General features: G+C 31.5%; 2 protein-coding genes across 2 annotated transcripts; both read right to left on the bottom strand.

The window, feature by feature from the left end:
* Positions 1-23: 23 nt before the first annotated feature.
* On the bottom strand, positions 24-3,548 carry PBF1 (N-terminal nucleophile aminohydrolases (Ntn hydrolases) superfamily protein). Its single transcript, XM_022291375.2, has 7 exons — positions 3,387-3,548; positions 3,190-3,297; positions 2,066-2,147; positions 1,007-1,136; positions 784-926; positions 389-475; positions 24-302 (listed from the first exon to the last, which is right to left on the bottom strand). Exons 1-7 carry the CDS (start codon positions 3,431-3,433, stop codon positions 228-230), a joined length of 672 nt encoding a protein of 223 aa, XP_022147067.1. The 5' UTR covers positions 3,434-3,548; the 3' UTR covers positions 24-227.
* Positions 3,549-4,843: 1,295 nt separating this feature from the next.
* LOC111016116 (AT-hook motif nuclear-localized protein 7) lies at positions 4,844-9,508 on the bottom strand. The gene is made up of 6 exons (XM_022291404.2): positions 9,183-9,508; positions 8,295-8,713; positions 6,483-6,550; positions 5,849-5,980; positions 5,556-5,717; positions 4,844-5,467 (listed from the first exon to the last, which is right to left on the bottom strand). The coding sequence occupies exons 2-6, from the start codon at positions 8,650-8,652 to the stop codon at positions 5,156-5,158; spliced, it is 1,032 nt and encodes a 343-aa protein (XP_022147096.1). The 5' UTR covers positions 8,653-8,713; positions 9,183-9,508; the 3' UTR covers positions 4,844-5,155.
* Between the last annotated feature and the right edge of the window lie 12,683 nt (positions 9,509-22,191).

Below are 22,191 nucleotides of genomic sequence, written 5' to 3' on the forward strand. Positions count from 1 at the left end.
CAACGGTAGCAGTAAAAGGGAGATCGATCAACATCAGCCATGTAGATTTCAGTACAATCCCATGTTCACAACAGAGATTTTAATTTGGAAATGGAGTTCATATTACAGAGAAAACTAAAACTTAACCATCCGTAAATATCACAATGCAATAGTCTCTGGGACAAGTACCGCCCGTGGCGCAGTTCATACGGTTGAAGCAACATCGGATCTATCAAGCCAGCATCAAACTAATCTTTTCGGAGATCCATGTATTCACGACGAAGACCATCAGCATTAAGAACAACGATTTCGAGTTTGTCGCCCTGTCAATTACACGTGAAATTTCAGAGTTGGATCCATACAGAAACCTACTGAAGATAGGGGTATGTAAATATTAGAAGGGAATTACAGTGTAGATATCCCTCTCAGTTGCAGATGCAAAAACGGTTTTCACCAGGTCAATTGCTTCGGCTTCTGAAAGTGGCGTTGCAGCATCCTGTTCATCATAATGTGTTAACCGAGAAAGAAATAGATACCAAAGAGAAGCAAATAGGCATACACGCCAAAACCGAAAAACCAAGCCAACCAAATTGAATCAGAGGAGCATTGTCAGGAGTACGGGAATCGCGTATTTAGGGAGAGATTAGACCTTTCAATTGAATAGGTTCATTATCTTTTGGCTCTTTATCGCCTAATAGAGCATTTTCAGTTAACAATGGTTCGACTTGGACCCAATTTCACCATTGACGCCAGTTCAACAAAAAACCGACCCGCTTTCACCCAGAAGAAAGGGTAAGATCATACCTGTGCAGGCAATAATAGAGGGCTGGGAGACTTAAGCTGGTTATCCAAAAAGGGAGTAATGAGGGTGGAACCAGAACCCTGGGCGCTGTATCCGACTCTCTCATAAGAACCAACAGCATCATAGGTGAACACACAGCCCTTTCCTATTTGAAGAAGAAAATAACTGATAGTTAATGGGAAAGTGAGGCATAAAAATGGAACCACTAGCAGGGAAGTCATGTACCTTCATTATCAAGTCCGCCCAAAACGTTAAAAGCATAATACGGAAAGAATCGCTTGTAGTACAATGTGTTTGAGAGTAGTTGAGCCATGGCAGGGCAGCTCATTTGCTTGTTGTGCTGATGTTGGTAGGTCTGAGAACGAATCGGTTAATAATGAATCAAATTTCAGACCTTCGACCACAAATCTTATGTCTATAACATAACCTAATAAATCTGGAACAAAAAAAGTTGACAAGATCCCTTGTCCATTGGCTACCCCAAAAATTTGTGCAATTGAGAGCCAAAGTAATAACTTTTCAGTTTTCCCTACTAAGAACGGATGTCGAATTAATAATTAAAAGAATAGCACCAGAGATTTAGAACAGAAAATTGCTTGTTTAAAGAAGGGATATAGATACATCTTTTTCTTCTAAAGAAAAATTTTCTTGTTGAACAACAATACCCTTGAGGTATATACTGAAGAACCCAAACACATCATTAAGTTCAATTTGACTTTCGAAGTGATCGTTGTAATATTTTTTAAAAAAGAGAAAATATTATTAACAAAATTAGTTTATTCGTAAAAGACTTGGATAAAGGGTACAAAATCCAAATGAAGGCAGTTAAGAACAAAAGGTAATCCAACATTAGAAAATTAAAAAAAAAAATCAGAAAAAGAAGGTTCGGCCTCTTGGCTCCTACAACCATTAGAAGATCAAATCATCACAGTCTGCACTGAAAAAAATGTAAGTGAATATTTTGACAATAAATGAAAGACGAGGAACAAAACACCATTATACTTGGGGAAGAGTGGGTATGGATAATCGCAGAAACCTGCTGCCCCAATTTTAAGGAACGCAGCAACAAAAATAACAAGTGCAGTGCATGTGCAATAAATCCAAGTCTAATACAAGCTTACCAACAAAAACAGATATCACTTAATGGAGTCATGTCATTGAAGGGATCACACCTCGAGTTAAAACGAGTGGCCAACACAATATCAAACTCACATAAAATAAGCACAATTAGGTGCACTGAAAACTCAACCTAAAAAGGCATGTTTATTAAGATAAAAGTCTCACCAAATGCCTAGCCGCCAAAACCTTTTGTAGAGCTTTCACATCAGCTTGAAAACCAGAAGAGGCCATCACAGCTTTATCAGCCCTAAAAAATCAGGAAACATAAACAAGTGCAGTGGTAAAACGTAAGCACATGTGTGTGGATTACTTAGCTATAAGGTGCATGAAGTTACTCGTAACCTCTCAACCACAGAAACGGCCATGCATAATGTGACCCTCTTGTCGTGGAATTAGCACGATCAAGAACTTATATTAGATGAAGTATGACAACAAAATGAGGAAATCTTTCATGACCAAGTTGAGCAAATCGTATAACAATGGCATAACATAACAAAATAATACAAAACTAGAATAACATGCTAAATTTAGTAATCTGTCTGCTCAAAAGAATCCAAAAACACATTCCAAGTTGAGAAATTATTGCCTTTTTCCTTTTAATCAAAATAGGAGGTTCTCTTCCACATATAGGAGTCTCAAAAACCAATTAGCTCCTTGAACTCAAGCTATGATGAACAGTACCATTTATCTCTAAGTCATTCACCAACAGGTTTCTTTTTTCTGCAAAGGATCAATTACCACCGAGCTATGCTGACTTTGGCCATTCACCAACAGGTTTCAATAAAACATAAAAAATCACAAAGTACAAATTCAGCGTCCGACAGATCCATCTCTCCTAAATGAATTCATTTCCATTACTAGCATAACATCTCACTAATACCGTCTAAGGAAGCAGTAGTGCAGGGCACAATTCCCAAATCCCATTTTGAGGTACAACTGAAACCTTGCCAAAAAAAAAAGGCACAAAACAACCAAATTTTCAAGTTGCACAGCTGAAAATTAAGTTGGCACCAATTTCATTCATAAGCTGATCAAGCTATCGTTCATCTACACCAATGCACAACCTTCAAGTAAGTTACCGCTCATTTCATTTACAAGTCTAAAGGCCAGAAGTCTATCCCCAAGTAATAACCATAAAAATCTAAAGCCCAATTTGATTTCCAGGAGAAAAAAATATCTAACATACACGAGAAAGATAACATCATCAAACCAGAGGATTCGGAACTTAAGACATCAAACAAAATTCAAATTCCAAAAAGAACGTTAAATTCGACAAGGGGTTGACGTACAGCTTGCAAATTTTGGAGTAATCGCGAGTAAGGATATTGTAACCCGTAGACATCCGAGTATCGGCGGCGATTACGCAATAATCGGCACCGGCAATCGCAACACACGATCTGCAAAAGTTTCTCACTCGTTCACCACTGCGACAGATGATAAAACAATCCAAACACTGGATAGAGAGTGAGAGAGATAGAGAAAGTACCCGCCATTGTTGTCGTAAGGGGACCAGTTGGCGTGCTGCTTCGTCATGGCGAATAGGGCAGATGAAAGCGAAGGCGTGTGAGGGAAGAGGAACTTGGCAAAGCGAAGGCTTAAAAACTTAGCTCTGGTTTTAGCTTCCTCGCTTCTTCTTTTCTTTAGATCTCACGGTGTCTTTTCGCTCAAGAAAAAAAGATGAAATGGAACTGAAGGTTCGAAACGACAGCGTTTGGGTTTTGATTGGAGCGGCCCAGCCCACCGATACTTATGGGCCGGTCCAACAAATCTGAGTAGTTCCCTCGTCACATGATACAGCCCAATTTTTTAGAGGCTTGGATAACGAATTTTTGTGTGAATTTGTGGTTTTACTAAATAAATAAAATAAGATCGCCAACCAATTTCCTGTTTTTCAATAAAAAAATATTTCAAATGCCCTTCTTTTTTTTTTTTTTTGAGGTGAACGCCATGTGGAATAAGATTTTGAATCTTCAATAATATATGTCTTAATCAGTTGAGTTGTAATTAGATTAATATTTTAAATGTACTTATGAAAGTCTTTATGACAACTAGCCTATATCATCCTAAAGAGGATTGGAAAATTATGCATTATTGAGATAGATAAGATATTTTCAATTGTAGAGAAAAGCAAGGTTTAGAACCCCTTACTCAGACTAAGATGCACCTTTCTCCCTAAGCCTAAGCAAATCAAGCGGTAAGAAAACTCATATCTCATTCGTGCATATTTTTTTTTTCCAATGATTTCATTTTCTAAGATAGGACAAGTCGGAACAGGTGTATTTGATATGTGATATCCGATACTCTTTCTCAAATACATATGAGATCTCTGGTATGTTTTTTTTTTTTTAATATGGAACTAAAATTTTAATCTTCGTGCAACTTTAGTTCCAAATTAACTTCTTTTATTATTTTTAGGTCAACAATACGTGGAACTGATGATTCGAATCTCGTAAGAGATATGTTAAGACATTATTTGACATTAAAAAATCTAATATTACCTTAAAGTCCAACCAAGAGTGACCAATGAATTTATGTAACTCGTTTTGGAGTACAAACATGAACAACCTGCCATTATAGATTATTGATATCTTTTGCTTAAATAATAATAATGACGGCTATAAAACTTAAAAAAGTACAATAATTAAATTAAAATTAAAGCAATTATCTGAAGATAGTTTTTTGACTAAAAAAGAGAGGAAAAAGAAAAGAAGATGATCACGTGGAAGCCCATCAATTTGCTATTAAAGGAAAACCCTACTGTTCTTGTGACATCATTGGCCTGCTTAAATCACAAGAAAAAACAGGAGATAAAGAAAGGCTTCAGAAAAGGGTTTGAAATACACTTTAGGAAATATGTAAGAGAGAAACAGAAACAAGCTGGCATTTCCAGACAAAATCTGCAGCATTAACTTCAGACAGCATAATCAAAACAAAACAAAAAAATTCAAAAACCCAGAGGTCATTCATTCATTACATCCAACATCAACATCCTAATAACAGGTACAGCAGAAAATCCAAACTAAATCAGACATGTCCTAATTAATCATGATTAAGAAAAATTTGTGAATCTAACAATGGAAAGTTGATAACGAAAAACTTCCCCTAATTCTGCCTGTGGTGATGGATCTCATAGTCAAATTTCAAATGGTAATTTTGGTAAGAGCAATCAGAAAGAAGCCTAGATCAAATCAGATCAGATCAATGTTGGTCAGCAGGAGATTATCTGATGCATTCTTTGGTAAGCAACTAATTAGATTAGCCCGGTAGCGATATATTGATGTCGGTTGCGGAATTTCTCGGCTCCTGCAAGGAATGAACAGCAGAGTTCGCACCCCAGTTGTCTCTTTGGAAAGTCGAAGAAGCGAAAGTAGCTGGTTTGAGGGAGCTGGTATTTTGCAGCCCGTTTCCGTTCATACTGTCATCTGTATCGGCATTGGAAGTCGGTGCAGTGGTGGCTGGTGTCGTGCTTGGGACTGCAACAGGTGCTGTAGCTGGTACCGTATCAGGCTTCTGTTTCTTTACCTTATGCTCCTGTTGGCTAGTTGGTAGAAAACTCCCTATCACAACCTAATTTAGAGGAAAGTTAAAGATAAGCATTGCATGGAAATGCAACAAGTTTTACATCTTCAAAGTTCGGTTAAAAAGAGTTTGATACCTGAACAGGGCCTGCTGCTACGAGTAAACCAGCTACCCCTCCCCCGACGACACGACCATCGGGGCTTGCCAGGGAGACGCTCATCCCACCTGACCTGCTTCTCGTTCCTTGATTTTCAGTAGGCATGAATGATCCGGACAAGGAAAGTATCTCGAAACGACCCTGACAGTACATATATGCAACAATTTAAGACTATCTTCAATTACCTATTTTTCATCCTCCATTATCCTCCTAGAAAATGGCCTTCACTTCTCAAAGATTTGAAGAGCTCAGAAGAAAACTAATCGACATACCTCGTACGTTAAAGTACCGCCCGAAGAATCGGGCTGCCTAAGTGTGACATTAGAAATTACTCCATTAGCAGAAAGAATGCAGATGGCTCGAGGACCTTGTTGGGAAAATGATATGATCTTCATAGTGACATCCTTTTTCGACAGGCCAAGATCCAAAAAAGAAGAAAAACTACATTATTCAAGTATCTCATCCGCCGAGATGTTACAGCGGGAAAAAAACAATTCATGAGAATATTGAACTACATCATTTCAGGAGATATCAGTGCAACTATAACAGAACCCATGTCAAACAAAATTTTGTCCATAAAAACAACTCTCAAATAACCTTTTAAGCCTACCACCACTGAAAAAAGAGATTGAAAGAACTTAAGGATTACTCTACCAGTTCATCCAAAACTAGCTGAGAAACTTAACTTCTCACCACACTCCATATCTTCAACTTGTTAATCACAATAAAATTCAATTACAAGCTGGGAATCAAAAGGCTTGGAACTTCGACAACTTAGAATTCTCAAGAGTTCGTCATGAGACCGCCAAAATGGGTTAGGGTAAGAGCCCAGAGATGTAGTAATGATATGAAGCAGATATCAAATATCAACATCAAAACATTCATTTTATTCTATAACGAACATACCTCGCCAGCATTGACCGTGATGATATGGGGCATAAAATTCATACCAACAGCACACGCATTCCATTCACCTAATAATAATTGATAAAGAGAATAAATATAATTTCAGTATACCAGCAGTCGGAAGCCAATAAAGTGGGGAAATTAAAGAGCTCTAATGCTGTTTCAAGGTTTCATGTTTTTGGAGCATAGGTTAAACCAACCCTCTTTTTCCCTTAGTAGAATACAAAAATGTCACCGAAAGTAATGAAAAATTTATAAAAGGAAGTTAGAAAACGAAATACCCTACTCACCCAAACTAGAGATAACAGCCTATTCAGGTCAGCTACTAATAAAGAATTTAAAAAAAACAAAAACAACAACAACGACGTGTGGGGTGGAGGCTCGAACCCACAACCACAAGGCATAACGAGTATAAATGACTATGATAAAAACTCTAATTGCCTACACTCCTAGTAGCCAAGATCTCAGGCAATGGACTCCGAAAAGGGATCTAAAACTAGTTTCTTCAACAGGTTCTCCCATGTAATCAAAAGTACTTAATCCAGAGTTCTAGCTAGAAGATATTTATAACAAGAAAGTGAAAACACTCCCTGTATCAATAATACATAATTCTATAATCTATTGAACCAAACGGCAGCATCAGAATTTTCCATATTTACAATATTCAACATATTAAATTGGCAGGTACACCAATTAACAACAATCTTACAGAGAAATCAACAGTTAATAAAGGTAGAACACATGCTAGAATCCAAAAATAGCTGGAGACACGACTCGACGACCGTTTAAACCAATCTTGCAAAGCTAAAAGGACATTTTAGTAATTTAAACAAGATTCAAGAACTTGACCAACTATAAATACCTAAAAAGTTAGCATATTGATGACCTTCTAAGAAAGGAAGATGTTTAAACAGCTTTAAATTGGGTTTGACCTACTAGAACTATATCTTTCACTAATATAATCTACACTTTACGTTGAATTTGATCCTTTCTATTTCCGGGTATAGCCCACTGCAATTTATTACATCACTACTGTTTTAATGCATAACACAAGTCGTTTATTAAGCTCCAATCAGGGTTTAAAACTGATTATAACTCAAATCAAAAGTTCCTATAAAACGGGTTGATCAATCCAGCTAATTGGTGACTATCAACAGAGTCAAATCTGATTGGCCTTTGACATAAAGCAGAAATACTTCCTTTTTTCCCTAAAACTTTCAGCTAGTGTCACAAAGATTCGAATCTACAACTATATTACAAGTAACGCCACAAACAACTCGGAGTAAAGCTCGATAGCTAAGCATTAACTTAGTATCTATGACTTTAAACAATCAGAAAACCTCTTCTCAAATCAAGAATCTACAGAGAACAAACAGATTAGTAAAAAACAAAAACCAAAAATATATTGCAATTTTCTTAGGAATTTGAAGGAAGTGACAGACAAAAAAAAGGCTACATGAGAAGAATATTCTAAGCCCCCAAAAGGTCAGATCTTAGTGTAAAAGGCAGCCGTACAACACCTCATGTTGAACAAGGACATCTCCCAACAAGCAAGGTCCCACGTGAATTTTGTAAGCCAAAAATTCAAATGGGAATCTTTTTTGAAGGGAAGATATTATATATATTCTTCATAATATTCATTCATAGAGAATTTCCACAAAACCGAATCCGAACCCAACTAGATTGTTATATATAAACAGAAGCAAACTGTAGATTTTGATGAAACCCCAACAAAGATTATTGAAAAGTTAGTCTTAATTTGTAAAGTTGTAATAATCCCAACTGAAAATAAAAGCTATGGTTGCCCGTTACCTATATATTCCATTCCCATTTTCTTGTGGTGCTTGTACTCGGAGCCGCCGAGCCGGCCCTTCCCCCGCTTGGTGATGGAGAAGCCGCCGGCCGCCGGAGCTGAGGAAGAAAGCGGCAATGGCGACAATGCCATGGTGACCGTTCCATCTGGTCCGTATTTTCTTGGTCTCCCCCGCTTCTTTTTCCCCGTGGTCCCACTCCCGGGTAGCCCCACGCTGACCGGCGAGGCGGCGACGGTGGGCGAACCGCCGCCGGCAGCCGGCGCCGGGTTATCGGTTCTCGGAGCCACGTGATAAGCCGACGGGGCTTCGGCTCCTATCACTGTTACTCCCCCACTTATGGCTTCTCTCTCTTCCATCGTTATGAACTTCGAATCTTTGAAATTTTTTCCCCTTTTTGCACGGTTTAGATGCTCATTCCTGCTTGAAGAAGATTAATCAGTAAGAATTTAAAATTAATAATAATTGTTAAACAAACAGTTTTTTCTTTCTCGCTTTTGAAAACTGAACAATAACATACAAAAAAAAAAATTTCCTTCGCTCCACAATGAACAACGCGAACAAGGGAGAGAAAAAAATACAAAAAAAAAAATTGAAGTTACTCTTAAATCTCGACAACAAGATCATGCACGATATTACTAACAAATAGAAACTTAAAAATCCACGGCCGATTTCGACCAAAACTTTTTGCCGCCGTTCAACGATCTAAACTCTCACACTGAACCAGAAAACAACTTAAAAAGTAAAATCAAAGCAACAAAATAATCAGTTAAAACTCGACATTTTCACGAACCTTTGAGGGACTTTGTTTTCGAAGCAAACAGTAATTTACAAGCGAAATCGGACAGAAAATGAACAGAAAACTGAGTAAAAGATCACGATTCATGACCTAGAACAGAAATAACTTCCTTCCAATCCACAGTACTGCACTGCCACGAAACGACTCCGTTTTCTGCGAGGAGTTTTTTTTTCTTTTTCCGGTTACGGTGAGGGACAAAAACGGGGGGAAAACAAGGCCTTCTTCCGAGATATCGGGGAAGAAGAAGAAGAAGAAACAGTCGCTAGATTTCAGAAAGAAAGAAAGAAAGAACAAAAATCTGTTTGTTTCCTGAGAAAATAACAACCGCCGGAAAGTAACGACCGGCCAGTGGTTCCAGGCCAGAGCTGTCTGAAACACAAACCACTTGAGAAAGCAAAAGGGAAAGCGAAGTAAATAACAAAATAAATTTTCGAAAAGAAAAAGAAACAAAAAAAAAAAGTTGAAATTGAAAATTATAATTATAATTATTTTTATAAGATCAAGATATTTTTTGTATTTTTATTTTTTAATAATCAAACGCTAAACCCGATAAATTACAATCCGGTTAATGAAAAATTTCACGTCCGAGGGTGAGGGGAAAAAAATGTATTGATTGATGACTTTGAGAAAAGAAAAAAGTAAAATAGTAATGGAAAATGATAAATAAATAAATGGGTGAAATTTTTACGGAAAAAAGAAAAGCGATGTGAAATAAAAGGGAGAGAAAAGTAAACGAATTTGTTAAAATACATTAATTTTGTTTCTATTAAAAGCTGCAAAGGCAGCAAAGGTGGTGTTAGCGGGCCGACCTTTTTGTTGCCGCTGACCTGCTTTTTGTCTTTTTCCCAACAAATCAGATTTATTTCTTTCATTTTATGCCGCTGAATTTGCACTTAATTACCAAACATGCCGTCCATTTCACCCTAATCCTTTTTCTTTAATTTTCTTTTCTTTTTTCTACCATTATTCTTTTCATTTTAATTACAATAATACATTTCATTCTTTTATTCTATAACATGTATCTTTAATCACGTATTACGTAAATCGATATTTCTATAACGTTATAAAAAATATTATCAAGAGATAACGGAGGTGATTTCGATAAACCGATGCATGAGCTGAGGCTCCCATGTCCCATCGATCCGTCTTTCGTTTTGTTTTTCCCGATCGTCGAGCCTGATCGACTCGATTCTTTTCTCTGCCTTCCGGCCTCTCACTTCGTTTCATTCTTCTTCTCTTGAGTCGCTTGAATGAAAATAACAAAAAATATCAACAAAATTTCACTAATATAGACATAATATTAATATTAATCATTTTTAACGTATTTAGAAATAGTGAAATGATTATTTGTTAATTTAAATTTTTTTCGAGTTTTGTTATTTGTATAACCTTTTTAAAAATATTCATCGATATCAATATTTTATCGATATTTCTATAAACATTTTCATAAAATTGAAACATCGACATTTAAAATTTTGATATTTACCAACTTAACTATGGGTTGATCAATGATAAATATTTCATTATATTCATTATTGGAATGGTAAAAATATGAGATAAATTTTCATGGAGAGAGGAAAATTTTTGTGGTTGAATTTGTTACATGTATTATATAATTTTGAAAATGTGTGAGGGGGAAAATTGTAAATAAGTTTTTTTTTTAATTTTTTAGGTTTTTTATTATTATTATTTAACGAGTGTCCCTCCTCCTTATTTGCTTTGTCCTCCGGAAAAATGGCTCTATTGTTATTGAATTTTATTAGTAATTTTTACTGATATTTAATGCAATGCTTCTAATAGTCATTAAACGGTACATGTTATCGTATTAAGATTGACTTTATGACATTCGAGAGTACTAATTATGTCAATTTGGCAATATCGTACATTGTTTGAATTCATTAACACATAATGTAAATACGACAAATAAAATATGAAATTAAAATAAAATAACAACACCATCTTGTTTGAAAAATGAAGGATTTTTTTTAATAAAAGGACGGATATTTTTAGCTTTACATAACATTTTTATGCAATATCCTCCATTTAAGCATAATTAGATAATAAGTGTCAAAATAAGTATAGTTCAACGGTAATTAGTATATACCTCCCACCATGGGTTGTGAGTTCGATGTCTCACCCTCCATATGTTGTACTAAAAAAAAAGTAGATAAGAAGTCTATAATCATCAGAAAATATATCATTTCACCTCAAGCTTGACATAAAAAAATAATTTCATTTTGTATTATTATCGTTATTTGTAATTAGTCAACCTAAATGTATGTTATATTCATATTTTATTCATCTGTCTCATGAGTATACATCTACATAGACCAACATTTGAAGCTACTCGTTATGAATTAAAATTTAATTATGTATGTATTTTTATTTGTTCAACAAATGTGGAGGTGACCAGCGAGCGATTATATTTCTAACATAAAATGAAATAATAAAATAAGATAATAGATATATTATAAACTTAGCTCTATATTACATTTTAAAGTGACATCTTAACTCCGGCTAAATAATGAATGAGAAAAAGTTAATAATAGTAATTAGAATAAGTCCTTTGCAGAAATAATTCAAAGTGGTATGCAAACCAAAACATTAAATTGTAATTTACAACTTTAAAACTCAAAAGGGAATAAATATGTAAGCCAAAAGACCAAAACAGGTTTTAATGTATATATTTTTTTTTTAGAACTATAAAATATTTTTGGCGGGAGGAAAAGAAGACTTGATTACATCACCTGCGGGTGATGGTAGATTTGTACTGCGGAGCGTGAAGGTAGGTCAACAAAGCAAATATTACTAGCATGATTGTAGACACATTTAAGAGATTTTTGCCTCCCGGATATTACTTTACTACTAATAATGATAATAATTGGTGCACAATATGCCATAATTATCACATTGAAAATTATTTGTAATTTCGGTTTCGTAATCTTTCTTTTTCTTTCATTTTAAATAATTATATGTTTAAAATTCAATAAAATTTATTAATTAGGTGTATATTTGTACAGAATGATTAAAAAGAAAAAAAAAAAGTTGCTTTCCTGAATTTACTGATTTCTTTCTTTTGTAGTTCACCGTGAGTTCGCCGGATGATCATTTTGGCATGTGAAAAAAGTATTAAAAGAAAATTAAAAAAAAAATGAAGGAATTATTTCAAATATTACTGGTAACAATTTTTATAACTAAATACAGTCTAAGAGGTGCATTTAAACCTTTTAACACACGTAGTTATAAAAAAAATATATCAATTGCAACCTTTTTTTTAAGAAATAATCAATTGCAACTTTTACAAGCCACTCTTAAAATGAAGTAGTTGTTACTTGTATCTAGGGCTGATCATCGATCGGTCAGGATCGATTTTTGGTCGACTCTGACGCTGAAACTGACCACGTCGATTTTCAGATCTGCAAACCGACGATTTTCGTCTGCTTCTGGGAAACTGACACATCTGTTCGATCGGTCGATTTGTCGGTTTAACTGACAACCTTGGTTTTTTATTTATATATTATTCAACGCGACGAGGAAGAGGGAGAGCAGAGGGGTGGCGGAGGGCGACGACGATGAGGGAGAGTGAGAGCAGCAGGGGGGTTGGGCAGCGACGGCAATGGAGAGCATAGGGGGTGGGCGGTGCAGCAAGAGAGAGTGAGAGCGGACTCACGAGGTGGGGGCAAGGGGGAGCAAAGGAGGTGGGTGGTGGTGCGGTGCGACGACAGAGACAGAAAGTGAGGGAGACTAAGAGAGCTAGGGGGATGGTGAACGGCATAGACAGAGAGTGAGAGTGACTGAGACAAGAGAAGAGAGCACGCGATAAGGGAACCGTAAGTAATCTTTAATAACTAAAAAGCATATGAAATATGGTCTGTCGGTTTGTCGGTGTCGCCTGGTTCAAGGCCACTGATGGGCTGATGTCGAACCAACCTGTAGTGAAACCGACCTCGATTTTTCGGGTTCGCACACTCACCCTACTTGTATCCCTGAACTTTCAATTGTAATAATTAAATTTTCAAACTTTCATAAGTGAACAAATTTAGAGTTCCAAGTAAAAATGAAATCCTTAAACTTTTATGAGTGATAAAACTGCACTCCTAAACGTTGAATTGTAAAAATTAAACTCTCAATTAAAAAAAAATATCTATTTGAAATTTTCTCTCACTCTATCGACTTATCACGTTCATCACTACCGCCTGATCCTTCTTTGTCACTATCTACTCTGGTTATATCAGTTCCTCCCTCAGATCCTTCAAGTTCTCTTTTACCATAATTTGTTGTAGTGGGCACGTACAACAACTTTCTCAACCAACAAGACAACCTACAACAACGTCCCTCTTGTTGGCATTCTCACTTGCTTCCACAATGTCTATTGTGGCTACAATCAGCTCATCAATTTACTTTTAGAGGTTGAAGAAGCCCTTCGATGACAAAAATAGAACCTTAACCATAGAAGTTAGTTGAAAATTTTAAATTATTTTTTTAAGTTTGATGATTTTAATTTTTACTATTGAAAATCTAAAGATTTAATTTTTCATTTATGAAAATCGAGGATTTAACTTTTACTCCGGAGAGTTTATGAGTATAATTATACCATGTGTCATTCACCTAAAAATCATCTACTCTCTCTCTCGTTTTTTTTTTTTTTGAAATAAAAATAATGTACTTATTTAGGCATGATTAACAAAAATTATTTAATAGCGTAAAAAAAACAAACAAATAACTGTGACTATCAAGACGAGGTCAAATCACTATTAAAATAAAAATAAAAGTGAAAATATATATTCAATATTTTACAAATATAACGCATACCTACCAAATTGTCGACTTAATTAAAAAGGTAATTTTCAGAAAATAACTTGCCATTTTTAAATCGAAAGTTATTTGAAATAATTATATTAATTATTTAAAAAAAGAAAGAGAAAAAAAAAACGTCACAAACATTGACAAACCGGGGGTCAGGGAGGTGGAGAGACATGATTGGGAGAAATCTCAAATGGAAAGACAGACCAAAATCAGGGGTGTCGGATAGGTGGTTGAGCAATCAATTAACACCTGTATTCACAAGTTCTTTTCTTTTTTTTTTCTTTATAATATTATATTTCATCTTTCTTTTTAGTTCAATGTTTATTATTATTTTGAAATTTATAGCGGAAAAACTTACATTTTGATTTTTTGTTGAAGATAGATAGTCTTAACCAGTTGAAAGTAAGTTGTAGACAATTACAAAATATACTGAATTTTGTTATCTATTTAAAAAAAATACTTATATGGTATATCTTAACTAAATTTTGAACACTACTCATGGTATTTGATAAACATTTCAAAAATACTATTTAAGCAAACATACGTTGATATTCAAACTGAAAATTGATGTGGTATTTAACGTGTAAGTTTATAGATTAAGTTTGAAAAGAGAGTATTTTTAAAAGGGATGTTATGGTAACATTGTAGACAAGGAGAATCAAAATTTGTTGACAACGAAGGAATGACTTTTAGGGCATAAGACCTATGTGCCACGTTAACTTCCCCATTAATTATCATGTTAATTTTCTGTTCAAACTTTTAACAGATGTTTATTTAACTGATAATCTTTAAACGTTTATGAAAGATCAAGTGTAATATTGAAATCTTTAAAGTAATTGGATATTTTTTTCAACAATTTACATAGTTGAAGAGTATTTTAACTGTACATATGAAAAAAAAAAGAGTATCATGACCTATATTTTATTACGAAAAACAACGACCTACGAATAAAACACAGTAGAAAATTATTTATTGGAAAACATTTAGTAAACTTTAGCATATTTCAATAAATTAATGCACTCATATTTAACTACAAATTGTGAATTCGAATCTCCACTTCTTCATGTTGTATTAAAAATAATATATTTAAAAATATATTTCAATACCAACTAAAAAAAGTGTTCAAAACAATTCTAGCCAAAATTATACATTTTTTAGATATATAATTATATTTTATTACATTCTTTTTAAATGATCATTTTAATCTCCCTTATAGATGTATAAGTGATTTATAAATCTCATTTCAGCTTTGGAAGATTTTGAACACGTACCATTTAATTTAATATATAGGTTTATCATTTGGTTTACTAAATATGTCTTTAACTAATTTAACTATAGTATGTAACTCATTTAGTATTTGATTTCCATATTTAATCACATGTTTCTTAATTTATGTAATATTTGTTGAAGGGTCATCTCACATACACACATACGTATACACGTATGTATGTGTGTATATAGATATTTTTTTGTTTAATACACCATCAATTTAAGAGCAAGCAAGTATGCAATATCCACTTACAAATATTTGAAATATAAATATAACAACAAGATATACGTAGAACTTTATATTCGACTTATTTTTTAAAATCAATTTTTACTTTTTCATTCTTACATTTCCAAGAGGGGTCTTTTTCATCTTTTACTTTTTAAAACTTTAAATTTTAGTAACGTGCTTTAATTTAATATTATTAGTTATCCAATTAAATTAGTTTTGGTGACCATTTGAAAAGTCCTCGTCCATTTCTTATTTATTTATGCCAACATGAGTTTAGTTCAACGGTAAACTACGATCAAAAGATAATGAATTCAAATCCACACTTCTATTTGTTGTACTAAGAAAACAACTATTAAATAATTTATAGTCACATAAGTTAAATTAACAAATTAAAATATAGACACAAAACCACAGTTTAGAATATATACATATATATATATTAGACTCATAAAAATAATATTAACTATCAAATTAAGGATAACTCAACTGGTTAAGACATATATTTTTTATTGAAAAATTGCGGATTTGAATTTCCATCCTAAATATTTTTGTACTAAAAAAAAGAAAAAAGAATATTAATTAAGTGTTAAGTATTTTTTATTTAAAATAATTTAGACACTTGTACTATATATCAAATATTTTTGTTGTCTAATATTAATAAAAAAAAAAGAAAAAAAACGAGTTGACCTATAATTTTTATTTTTATTTTTTGCAAAGGACAACTATTAAATAATTTATAGTCACATAGACAAAATTAACAAATTAAAATATAGAGACAAAATCACAATTTAAAATACATACATACATATTTCATTCATTATATTAATTTTAATTGAATTATGTTATCGACTTTTGTATTGGAGATGAGGATTCGAACTCTCAACCTTATAGTTGAATACATAAACCTTAATAGCTGAGCTATGCTCTAATTTGTTGATTTGACCTATACTTCAGATTTAATTTTGTAACTTCGTTGGTATTTCTTTTTTGTATTTTAGTCTGTAAATTAAAAAAATTAAATTTTGTAGTATTCAAAAGGTCTAATTTTGTCTTTTAATATAAGAAATGATGTTAGATAAGCGTTGTTATTGGTCCACTCAATATCTATCCATAGCAATTTATAGTCTTTAAAATACTTGGTTTTCTGTTATCGTTGGGAAACGTATTCACCCAGAATTGTATAATTTAGCTCTAAGCAGCCCTCCCTCTCATCAATTTTATCTATTCTTAAAATAAAATAAATATATATATATATATATATACTCATCTTAATATTTGTGTGTGTCACAAATTTTAAACTAAAACATATTTTAAATATTATTCCGATCTCTATACATTTTACTTTAGTATTTAGTTTATTTTTCATTTCTATACTTTTATTTTTTTTATTTTAATAATTGGAATTTCAAAATGTCTATTTTAGTCATTGTGCTTAAAAAATGACTAACTTCATTCAAAATGTTAAATCTTAAAACCTATGATAAAATTAGAACTATGTACAAAACCATAGTTTACCCTATTTAATCCCATAAATAAAAGAAAATTTTTGATGTACTTTTTTTCTTTTCTTTCTTTTTCTTTATTTTCTTTTATTTTGAAGGCGGACGTGGGCTTTGGCGCCATCGTCCGTGGGTAAATTAAAATGGGAGTGGAATTTTTTAAAATATTCCCTCGCACCGCTCTACTCCCGCCCTTTTTCTTTTGATAAATAAACATAAAAAATAATAAATAATAAATAATAACAAAAATAATTTAATGCCAATGGGAGTGGCTGCAGCGGGCGTGGCATGCTTTGCCCGCCCCCCGCCCCTCCGCTTTGCCTCGCATCTCACATCTCCAGCCCCATTTTTTTATTCGGGCGCTCCTTTTGAGGCGCCCATTTTGTCTCACATTTTAAAAACTTTTCCATTATTCAATCCTCCTCCTCTCTTTTCTATTTATTTATTTATTTATTATATATCTTGTGTAATTTTTTATATGTTTGGTTAAAGCAAGTACAGCTGGTAAAGGTAAACCATAATAAATGATCCAACCAATAATGATATTTTTTTCCCAATAGTAAATTGTAAATATACGATTTCACTTTTTATTCACATGTAAATACTGTTCAAATGACGTTTTTTATGATAGTAAAAATTATATTTTAAAGTCCAAATTAACCTCACTCCAGCTAATTGACATCTATTTTCACCATTGAGGTATATTCGAATTCTTACATCTCTAATTTATTGTATTTAAGAAATATATTTTCAAAAATTGTTTATATATATATGTTTTTATGGGTGTAATCATAAATTTTCACGAGGAGAAGCAACCTAAATCATAATAATTGGGTATATAACCTTTTCAGGATTATAAATTAGGGGCAATTTAGAGAAAGAACTTCAAATCCTATCTTTTTAATTCATCTTTTACTCTAAAACGAATTACGGGGTAATTGTCACTCTCCATCCTTCTTTACTATAGTCATGTATTATTGCATTCAAAATTGATGTTTCTACCAATGTCGACAAAAAGTTGACTTTGTTTGAATAGTATTTGTGTATTGGTACTATTTGATATTGGTCGATTAGTTAAAGAATTGACAATATTCTTTTATAAAGGTCGAATATTCGAATTCTCACTATTCCACGATGACGAGTATATAATTTTTTGTTTAGAGGTTTTAGAGAAAATTGAGTATAAGTAATTTACAAGTATGTCATTCCAAATATCACATATGAATTATATTATTAATTTTATATATCATAGTTATCATTTTACTAATTTAAATATTATAATATCGTTGTATAATAACCTCATTCATTCGGTGACAAGTCCATAACTTTATATAAATTCGTATAATGTTTTGAATATATAGATATTTATTGATATCAGTTCATGTATTTTGATTATTAATTCATTCAGTAAAAAATATGACCAACTTTTATGTATTGGCATACCATAAATATGTATATTTTTAATCATACAAAAAAGATTAAACATGAAATAATAATAAATTTTTATTAGTATTTTCTTTAGATAAATTTCCATTAACCATTTATTGTATTAGTACTTTTTTTAGTACAATTTATCGTGTTCGTATTTAATTTTTTTATAATGTATTTTTTTTTTCTAAATTACCATGGTTGCAGTTATTTTCCAATTTTGCATAAGATATTTGAATTATCGTTTGTCCAAAAAGTAAAAATAATTAATTATAAGACATCACGTGCTTGAATTTTAAGAATATATTTAATAGTTGGTATGATAATTTAAGGTACGTTTGGTTAACCGAACATAATCCAATTGATCGAGACACTTATTTATGACCAAAAAGTCATAACTTCGGATGCACACCTTATATATGTTAATAAAAATAAAAATGGTTGGTATGATATTTTGTTAACCGATTAAGACATTTATTTGTAAGTTCGAATTCCTATTCGATGTATTAAAAGTTGTAGTTAAGGTCCTCCACCATCTCAAGTAACATGATTTGTCCTATCAATTTAAAATATGTTGGATCAAAGTCCTCAATTTCCATCCAAATCAAAATCATGTTAGCCTTTAATACAAAAAATTATGATGAATTATAACCAGGCGATATTTATACATACATTTTTTATTTGTTTTGTTTTGCAGATGATATATATATATATATATATATATATATATATATTTTGAATTTTTCAAATCGCCTAACGTGAAAATTACGAAATTATTATAAAATAAATTTAATATTGGGTCGTATAAAAGTAGAACCATCCGTCAAATATCGGATAAGAACGGTACCGAATTTATTTTATTTTTATCCAGCGACTGACAATTACTGGCTTGGAATGGGTGATATTATATTTTTGGGTGACACTGGTGGCTTACTCTTTTGTCCTGCTTCGGTCTCATTTATTCAATAATTCAAATTTCCCTCCCACTTGGACATAATTCAACAATAATTATTAAAAAATAGATTTCTCATTCTTATATATTATATTAAAAGAAAAAAAATTAAATATTTATTTTCTTTAAATACTATTTTATAAATTATTTTTATTTTGATATTTTAAAAATAACTATTTTTTCATGTACTTTTTAACTTTTGTTTGGTTTGATCCCTATATTTTTAAAATACGTTCATTTGGTTGATATATTTTTAAAATTAACAATTTTAGTCTCATTTATTTATATTCTAATTTTAGCATACACTTCACCTTCTCAATTTATTGACCTACTCAATTTATTGAAATATAACCATAAATTTGTATGGAAATTTTTTTCTTATGTATAAATTATATGTTAAAAGTTTACAAATATAAATTAAATTGACCACTTAAAAATATAGACATCACAGCGAATATTAAGAAAGTGCAAATAAAATAAATACAAATGGTATATGAACAAACTAATATTTAAACTAAATAAAAGATAAATTTTCAATAATTAAGTCATGCAAGTTTGAAATACGAAAAAAAAAAATGCTGAATGCATTAAATTTATCAAATCGCAATTTTAATATTTGAAGTTTTTAAAATATATAGTAAGTCCATACATTTTAAAAAATTCCTTGTATGTCATTAGATTTTAAATTTTGACATTTCATAAAATATAGGAACAATTATAAGGTATATATATATATATATATATATATATTTAATAAGTAAATGATATTTTAAATTTGTTTTTCAGAGGCATAAGAAAAATAAAGTATGTAACTTTAAAAAATGCTATATAGCACAAAATTTAAAATTCAGACATCTAACTTATTAAATATTTTTTAAAATTTCAAACCTAATATACATCAACCTCAAAATTTATAAGTTATAATTTTTAATTAAAATTTTGAAAGAGCTGGATAATTACATTCAAAATTTAAATTTAAATAATCTGTAATCAATTCCCAATATTCTTTATTTGGTAAAATAATAAAAAAGAAGTGTTTTAACATTTGCTTGCATGTGCACTTCTCTTGGAAATTAAAATATGGAAGCAGCTTTGTCATTTTCCTTCTTTTTTGCGTTTTGTTTTTTTACCAAATGTAACTTTATTGATTGACCAAGACGATTATAATAATTATATTAAAAATAATATATTTGCTTTTATTTTCTTGCAATACTTGCATATGCCAAGGCAACTGGTTCACTCAATCTAAATTTAAATGATAATATATTTTTTATTATAAAATATATGAATGGAGATTCAAACTCACGATATTTTGATCGGAATAGTTGATCTATGTTCAGGTTGACAAAACAATATTAATTAAGCTGGGAAGTGAGTTTTAGATATATTTTCATTGCAAGCTGCCCGAACACTCACGAATATAAAAATATATTTTTCATTTAAATATATAAATATATATATTTGTTTAGGATCATATCTCAGATGTTTAAATTTTGTATGGACAATAAATTTAACTATCTTTGAAGTAAAAATTAGTTTTTAAAACCAATTTGATTTTTTTTAAATATAGTTTGTACTTTTACCAAGATTATTGTATATATTTTTAAATCAAACCGAACATAGTTTAGCAGACATATATCTCTAACTAAGGGGTTGTGAGTTCGATCTCCCACCCCATATGTTGTTATAAAAATAAAAAGTTATATATGTATTTAAAATATTTTTAATAATCTAAAATCAGTTACGAATCTATACAAACGCACTCTAAATAAGTAATTATTTTTAAATGTACTTATACAAAAAATATTATACAAACGCACTCTAAATAGGTAATTATTTTTAAATGTGCTTATACAAAAAATATTATACAAACGCACTCTAAATAGGTAATTATTTTTAAATGTGCTTATACAAAAAATATTTTTATTTACAAATTAATTTTTTCCAAACTTCATTCCAAACGCACTTTAACTATTTTATTAAAATCGCTAAATTTGTAGAAATTGGCAATTATTACTTTCTCTTTACACTTTACTGATCAACATTAATCCAATAATTTTTCTTACAGATTTCTATTCCTCTTATTGCCTTTTTTATTCAAATAAAAAAAAGGTGTGAGATAGTAAAATACAGTCTAATTTTATATTACAATTATTTTATTTTTGAAAAAGTAATTTTAGATAACTATTTGATGTTTTTAATTTTTAATTTGTTTAATAAAACTATGTTAGGTATTATAAAATTTACAAAGGCTCTCGCGTTGTATTTGTAGTGGGGTATAAAATAGAGGTCTTGGTTTTGTTAATGGGCTTTGGTTGGTTTCGATCCAAAAGTGCTTCTTAGTAATAAGCTAAAGGCCCAAAAGGGGAAAGGCTCAAAAGGCCCAAATTACTATTTTAAACATTTTTTCGGTCAAATAAAAACCTCCACCGAAAAAATAGTAAAAACACATTTCAAGCCAATCTGAACAGTAGGTTAAGGTACGTGTATCCAATCATGAGGTCGAGAGTTCGAATCCCTACCCCATCTGTTGTACTAAAAAAAGAAAAAAAAAACAAGTTTCAACAATAATAATACTTGCAAAGCAACGAAGGAAGGAATTATAATGACGTTGTGGGTAAATCTATCGTTCTCGTCTAGTGCTTCCGCATGTCTCAAATAGACTTGGAAAAAATTACGATATTGCTTTCATATGCCACTAAAGTTCCTCGATTCAATCTCCATTTGGGTATCATACCATCCGTAATCACAAAAGGACCCCCACATATTATACTTAATATACTTACAGTTCTATAATTGAAAGAGTATATACATAAAAAAAATTAACATGTAAAATTTTGTCAATAGTTTAAATTAAATAGTTGCGTTTCTTTCTTTTAATCAATATGAGATGATATTCACGTCCTAAAACGACGT

Source organism: Momordica charantia, assembly GCF_013281855.1.
Source record: "Momordica charantia cultivar OHB3-1 chromosome 5 unlocalized genomic scaffold, Mcharantia_2.0 BLBB01000005.1, whole genome shotgun sequence".
Lineage (NCBI taxonomy): Eukaryota > Viridiplantae > Streptophyta > Magnoliopsida > Cucurbitales > Cucurbitaceae > Momordica > Momordica charantia.

Excerpts from the sequence above, each read along its gene's own strand:
- PBF1 (XM_022291375.2), bottom strand. The coding sequence starts at position 3,433 with ATGACGAAGCAGCACGCCAACTGGTCCCCTTACGACAACAATGGCGG. Across the intron at positions 2,148-3,189 it reads TACTCCAAAATTTGCAAGCT|GGCTGATAAAGCTGTGATGG; the intron begins GTACGTCAACCC and ends CTGATTTTTTAG. Across the intron at positions 1,137-2,065 it reads TTTTGGCGGCTAGGCATTTG|ACCTACCAACATCAGCACAA; the intron begins GTGAGACTTTTA and ends ATTCGTTCTCAG.
- LOC111016116 (XM_022291404.2), bottom strand. The coding sequence starts at position 8,652 with ATGGAAGAGAGAGAAGCCATAAGTGGGGGAGTAACAGTGATAGGAGCC. Across the intron at positions 5,981-6,482 it reads TCACGGTCAATGCTGGCGAG|GATGTCACTATGAAGATCAT; the intron begins GTATGTTCGTTA and ends CTGTCGAAAAAG. Across the intron at positions 5,718-5,848 it reads GCGGTACTTTAACGTACGAG|GGTCGTTTCGAGATACTTTC; the intron begins GTATGTCGATTA and ends ATGTACTGTCAG.